Source organism: Sinocyclocheilus rhinocerous, unplaced genomic scaffold (assembly GCF_001515625.1).
Source record: "Sinocyclocheilus rhinocerous isolate Xijiao unplaced genomic scaffold, SAMN03320098_v1.1 scaffold4397, whole genome shotgun sequence".
Classification (NCBI taxonomy): domain Eukaryota; kingdom Metazoa; phylum Chordata; class Actinopteri; order Cypriniformes; family Cyprinidae; genus Sinocyclocheilus; species Sinocyclocheilus rhinocerous.
In genome coordinates this window covers 20,145-27,455 of record NW_015640477.1, presented here as the reverse complement: position 1 = coordinate 27,455, position 7,311 = coordinate 20,145, and the positions used below count along the sequence as shown (strand labels likewise).

The following is a 7,311-nucleotide window of genomic DNA, read 5'->3' as shown; positions in this document are numbered from 1 at the left end:
CACCCGTTTTATTCACATGTTTCACTTATATACCAAAAACAATGTACATTGTTTCAGTGCAGCTTTACAGAAAGCATTCCATAAACCTTCGTAAAAAAATTTGCCTTTATATATTTGTCTTATTAGCAAGCCAAACCAGACAGGTTATGCATTCATGTGCAGTTCAAAGGGTTTATTTATGCTTAATTTCGAGTCATTTTAAGTGTGTCTTTAGGCTCAAGGCTATGTGAGTTCTTATATGATTCATAAAGTGTCCTTTATGTTTGAAACCCTTTTCACATTGAGGGCATTTTAGGCCGGTCGCGTGACGCTTAAGGCATCTATCATCTTCAGTGTGATACTTTTTAATGTGCAACCTTAGGCTTCCTTTATGTGTGAAACTCTGTCCACAGGGAGTGCATTTGAAAGGCTTTTCTCCAGTGTGAACTCTTGAGTGTTCATTAAGGTGTCCTTTATTAATGAAGCTCTTTCCACACTGATCACACGCATACGGCTTCTCTCCAGAGTGGATTCTCAGGTGAACATTAAAGTATCCTTTGAGTCGGTAACTCTTTCCACACAGATGACATGTGAACGGTTTTTCGCCAGTGTGAACTCGTAAGTGATCATTAAGGTGTCCTTTATGAACGAAACTCTTTCCACACTGAGGGCATGTAAACGGATTCTTTTTAGTGTGGATTTTCATGTGACACTTGAGTTTATCTTGCTGTGTGAAACCTTTTCCACACTGACAGCAAGTTAAAGGGCTTTCTTTAGAGTGAGTTCTCATGTGCCATGTCAGGCTTGCTTTATGTGTGAAACACTTTCCACAGTGAGTGCATGTGTAAGGCTTCTCTCCGGTGTGAATCCTCAAGTGTTCGTTAAGGTGTCCTCTATGAATAAACCTCTTTCCACACTGATCACACGCAAACGGCTTCTCTCCAGTGTGACTCCTCGTGTGAATATTAAGGTGTCCTTTATGACTGAAACTCTTTCCGCAATGATCGCATGTTAAAGGCTTCTTTCTGGCACGATTTTTAACGTGTCGTTTTGGTGAGAGATTTGCAGGCTGAGAGTTTGGTTCAGTTTCAAGTGTCTGAAAATAGCGGTTGTCTTCAACTTTATTCAGGACTTGACTCTCCTCTTTCACTTCCGTCAGGCCTGCAATTAACATTCAATTATTAAAAACTGTTGGTGAAGCAAGAAAGTGGTACAGGTCAAGCACTACCTTCAATCAAAGTGCTCAAGTACCTCCTAGTCTATTTAAGCATCGTCTTAAAGGTACAGTTCACCCAAAAACTCACTTTACTCACCCTCATGTTATTCCAAAACTGTAGGAGTTTCATCTTCTGTTGAGCACAAAATAATGTATTTTGAAGACAGTTGGTAACCAAACAGTTGACGGTCGCCTTTGACTTCCATAGTATGGAGAAAAAAATAATACTATGGAAGTCAAAGGCGACCGTCAGCTGGTGGGTTGCCAGAATTTTCATTTTTGGGTGAACTGTCCCTTTAAGGAAGTTTAGCGACATGCATCACATTTTGATTAAATGGTTAGTAGAGCTGGACGAGTGATTTAATCTCACAATAACAATATATATTATGATCATTTTTGCTTGAAATAGCTAAGGTAATTAAAATATAACAAATTTAAATACCGCTAGTGTTGTCACAATACCACAACTTTGACACGATACCTGACTAAAATAGCTTAATACTACTACTGAACCGATACCACAACCAAAACATAATAGATGATCGACATAGAGCTTGTAGTTTTTGATCAATAAAGAAAAATAAATCTTTCACTTGACCAGTGTGTGCCTGCCCTGCTTTCTGTTTCTGAAACATGTTTAAATTATTTAAACAGCCATTCAGATTTTTGCGTTCGCTATGATGTTCATCACAGCGCCAAATACTTACATATTTAGACTTAATAGGCTATTTACGTTCAAACTTTGTTACATTTTAATCCAGACTAGTCTACAACATGCCCTAGATATTGTTTGAAAGTGTTTTGATTCGTTATTGTTCGGTCACGCTTTACATTAGGGCTTCGTTAGTTAACATAAACCGCCAATAAAAATTCTTCTGAACAGTCATTAATCTTAGGTAAATCCAATATTTAATAACACGTTGTTAAAATCAAAAGTTGCAATCGTGTTATTTAATGAGCGAACATGAACCGAGACTTGTATTTTTTTTTTTTTAACAAAGATTAATAACTTCTGTAGCAAATGTAGCTATTGCTCATTACGAATGTTTAAGATCTAACCTTAGTTAATGCATTTTGTAAAGTGATACCTATTGGTCTTTATAATTCTTTTGCACTTTAATCTGTGTAAAAATTTTTACTTTATACATTTTGTGTATTGCTTTATTGTATTTAAATGTTCAGTTATTTTTGTTATAAGAAAAAAGTTATTAAACCTGTTATACTGTATTATGCCAACACGTTTTTGCAACTAAATTTCAATATCGTGATAATACCGTATACCGTGATAAAAAGCATTAGCAATTATTCGCAACATGAAAATTTTATACCGGCATATCTCTACTATATACAGGAAAGCAGATGTGACCAGAATATGAACGCAATGTGCTAAATATCATTTTAAAGGTTTTGACACTGAAAATCTTTATAAAGAAAATACTTAACATGGCTTAAAGGGATAATTCACAAAAATAAACTCTGGTCATTATTTACTCACCAACTGTTTGGTTACCTACCAACAGTGTGTAAAATACTTTCTTTTGTGCTGAAGAGAAGAAAGAAACTCGCACAGGTTTGGAACAACACGAGGGAGAGTAAACGATGACAGAATTCTCATTTAGGTGACCTACCCATAATGCATTAAGACAGTGATAATGGAGGACTGCTGTTTTAAAACATTTAGCCATGTTGAATTTACACCCCGTACTGTAAGCACGAGTCTATAGATGTATAAAGATGTATTAGAACTGTAATAAGATATTCTAAATGAAAAGTGGAAACTGAATTCGAGTGAATTTGAGAAACACTGTAATAAGTCGTCAAAAGTGGCAAAAAGGCTAAAGCTTTGTTGATGTTTTTCCTCTAATTTGATGCAATGCATGTCGCTTATTTGGATAAAAGCGTCTCTAAAATGCATACACAGGTGAAAAAAAACACTTTATTTCAGTACACTTAGTGCACTTCCATAATGTACTCAATTCTCACGCACTAACTTTGTATATAATATACTAAAAATTATTCTTTAGTACTTCTATAGATAATCTTAAGAATATCTAAGTGTACTCAGCTGTGCTATACATGATACTTTTTTTTTTTTTTTTTACAGAGAAACTATTTTATTTCATATTCATGGTGTCCCAAAACAGCACAGTTGAGTACACTTAGATGATCTTAAGATGTAATAAAGAATAATTTTTAGTATATTAAGTACAAGATTAGTGCATGAAAATAAGAGCACTTTAAGTACATTATGGAAGTGTACTGAAATAATGTGTATTTTACTACACTTTCTTCGCCTAGGTACTGGGTTTTACTTGCGTAACACATTTCTAATGGATTTTTCATGATCCATAGTGATAGTATATATAAAATTCCACTAAAATTATGTGAAGTAATCGTAACTCACTTTTAAGCAATGCAATTATAAAACACTTCTAGTACTTAATCTGACTACAGTACGCTTTAAATCAATTTAGTGTTAGTGTTAATTAAGTGTACTTAAGTAGCACAGTAACTATAACATTACTAATATATTTTAAATACAGTCAATTTACTTTAAACTTAGGATAACTATATAAAAATGTAGTAACATTTAACACATTTTTTAAATCATTCAAAGCACACTTTTAAGAAATACACTAATAAAAGTCCTCCATGTTTTCGCAGTAGCATACTTTATTTCAATGCACTAAAATCTATTTACATGTCAGGGGTATTTAGTATACCTTTGCAATTGCACTGAAGTAGAAATATACTTAATGTATTTATAGTGTACAGCTTTTAAATGTTACTAAGAATGTACTACAAACGCTTGTATTTAAGTATTTTTTAGTGCATTCAAATACACTTTATTTTCACCTGAGCATATTGAACAATAATGACTGAGCACCAACCTATTAGCTCCTCAGTTTCTTCATCTTTCACTCTGCAGGGCTCTGTATCACTCGCGTCCTCAGGCTCCTCTTTAATAAACCCCATCTTTACATCCATGTAAACTATCACAGCTGTTCCTGTGGGGTTCTGCTGCTTGTCTAGAAGCTTTTGATGAGGAAAACCAGTAGAAAGGAACAGAAAAGCTGAGTAAATCACTACTGCTCCTCGTGTGTTGAGGCGAAAATAACACTAATGTATTTTGGCGCCATTTACGAGAGATAAACTATCGGCAAACAAATCACTGCGGTATTCCGTTGAACATTAATTTCTTATTACCAAAGAAACAGCTGTGATACTACCATGCTGTCGGAATACATTTGTTTAAACAACTCGTGCTAAACGTTGTACGCGCCTTAAATCCTGAACGGATCAAAACAAACCCGAGTTACTTCCGGCGCTGGAGTTATGACGTCACCACGACGCGACGCTAGTCGAGAGGCAAAATAAAAGACCATTTAAAGGTCTTAAAAGTCACAAATAAAATAAAACGACATCTTATGGTTGTAATATTTTGGCAATTTCTTATTGACTTTTTGGCGAATTAACCACAACGTCATATGTCCGTGAAATTACAACATGCTCTGATGAACAAAATTAACTGTATTATAGGGATATGCCGGTATCAAATTGTCATGTTGCGATTAATTGCTAATGCTTTTATCACGGTATACGGTATTGAAATTTAGTTTTAAAAAAGTGCTGTCATAATACAGTATAACAGGTTTAATAACTTTTTTCTTATAACAAAAATAACTGAACATTTAAATGCAATAAAGCAATACAGAAAAATGTATAAAGTTAAAAGTTTTACACAGATTAAAGTGCAAAAGAACTATAAAGACCAATAGGTATCACTTTACAATAAGACCTCATTAGTTAACCTTAGTTAATGCATTAACATTCACAATGAGCAATAGCTACATTTGCTACAGAAGTTATTCATCTTTGTTTAAAAAATACAAGTCTTAGTTCATGTTAGTTCATTAAATAACACAGCTGCAACTCTTGATTTTAACATCCTGTTATTAAATATTGGAATACCTAAGATTAATGAATGTTCAGAAGAATTTTTCATTGGCAGTTTGTTAACTAATGAATTAACTAATGTTAACTAATGAAGCCCTAATGTAAAGTGTGACCGAACAATAAAGAATCAAAACACTTTCAAACAATATTTAGGGCATGTTGTAGTCCAGATTAAAATGTAAAAAAAGTTTGAAAATAAATAGCCTATTAAGTCTAAATATTTAAGTATTTGGCGCTGTGATGAACATCATAGCAAATACACAAATCTGAATGGCTATTTACATAATTTAAACATGATTCAGAAACAGGAAGTAGTGCAGCTGCTTTGTTTACAGGGTTTCATTTAAATGAATTATTATTATTATTATTATTATTATTTCTGCAGTTTAGCGCCATCTGCTGTCAGAGAGTGAAAGTGCGCTTTCATCCAGAGCGTCTCTCACATGTTCCGCCATGTGCTTCTCGTCCGCGCTTGTTTACATCAGAGTGCGCAGGCGTCTTTCACGCAGCATACAGCCGTGTTGTGCATTTTGACCAGTTGGTGGGAAAAGTATTCTTAAATGCATTCAAAATTCTGAATAACTTGTAATATATAATTATTCACGGTATTGAGAAGTGCCCACGATAACAATATCGTGCATATTCATTACCGTGATATACCGCATTACCGAATACCGCCACAAGTCTACTGTATAATAATTAAACATCAGTCACAAGATTGAAATTCCCCTTATGATAAAATCAGAACGATATGTTAGCAATAGTGAGTGCAAAGTTTGCCATAAACTTGACTGAAAACAATGAGCTTGATAATCCCTCGAGCTATTTCAAACATTAACTATTTCAAACATTAACGACTACAGATCAATTCTGACATTTTTAGTAAAGATTTGCATTAATCATGAATGTAACATTGTCTACTTAAAAGTAAGTGTAAGACTTAAAGCACGTTTTATAGTACCACAACATTTTATAACAAAATGTATAATAATAGTATACAATAAGAGTAGCAAGACTATCCAGCCAGCTGGCTAAATATGTGAAATTATAACTAATTAGTATAAAAATGACCTCAAGGTAAAGCATGCCAATGACATGAGCCAAGATTAACTTTATTGTCATTCAGCAATCATACAGGCATACAAGAGACAATTGTTTTACTAAAGGGCTAAGACATGCAATACAGAAATATTTACAAAGGAGGGAATATATTATGCTGCCTTCAGCTAAGGCAATGTGATTACAAAGAGAACTGGGTTTCTTTTTCACTCAACACTTTTAAAAGAGAAAACTCAAGTATGTGCATCTTTAATGAGAAGCTTGTTTTTTCAATTTGCGAGCAAAGCATGGAAAAGCATTAAATGGATAGTTCCCCATAAATTAAAATTTGCTGTTAATTTACTCACTCTCAGGCAATCCCAAATGTAGTGACTTTTTACAGTAAAGAAGTTTTTGTTAGTTGAAACCATGCTTGGTGATTAAACTTAATCAACTCACCTTTTTACATAAACAATGAGAAATCATAAAAACGTTAGTATTGGTTTAGTACCTTGCAGATCTGTGCTACTTGAGCCACGAACTGTTTCAGACAGTTCAAGTCCGATTTGTTGAACTTGTTGATTGAGTTCATTAAAAAGAACCAGTTCAAAAGAACGAATCGTTTGTAAACTGAATCACTCCGGGCTCTGGATTACAGGTAATAATGTTGTAAACAATGTTCAGTTTCTTGCACAGATTCATCGTTTTGCTTCATAAGACCTCAATATATCATCAGGAACCACGGCTATTCATTTTGTGCTCCTTGATATGCTTTTTCACTCTCAAAGTGATGATAGCCGTTGACTTATATTTTATGAATCACCAAAAACCACGGTTTTAGCTAAAAATCTTTTTTACGGTTTTACTGAAGAAAAAAATCAGCTTAATCTTGGAAGGGCTGGGAGTACCTAAATTAACAGCAAATTTTATTTTCATTATTGGATGAACTATACCTTTAATTATAGGCATCAACAAGAATTGCTTGTCAGTTTTAGTACTTTTCAACATGAGAACTGTGTTTTTTCATTTTTATATTTTACTAAAGCAGCAACAATATGGAATGTTAAATATATTTATCGCGTGTCAAAATCACATGTTTTTCTTTAGCCAAACTGTACTGT

At 33.8% G+C, this 7,311-nt stretch overlaps 1 protein-coding gene across 1 annotated transcript; it reads right to left on the bottom strand.

The window, feature by feature from the left end:
* LOC107753197 (gastrula zinc finger protein XlCGF8.2DB-like) lies at window positions 1–4,366 on the bottom strand. Its single transcript, XM_016569322.1, has 2 exons — window positions 4,087–4,366; window positions 1–1,140 (listed from the first exon to the last, which is right to left on the bottom strand). The coding sequence occupies exons 1-2, from the start codon at window positions 4,181–4,183 to the stop codon at window positions 194–196; spliced, it is 1,044 nt and encodes a 347-aa protein (XP_016424808.1). The 5' UTR covers window positions 4,184–4,366; the 3' UTR covers window positions 1–193.
* Between the last annotated feature and the right edge of the window lie 2,945 nt (window positions 4,367–7,311).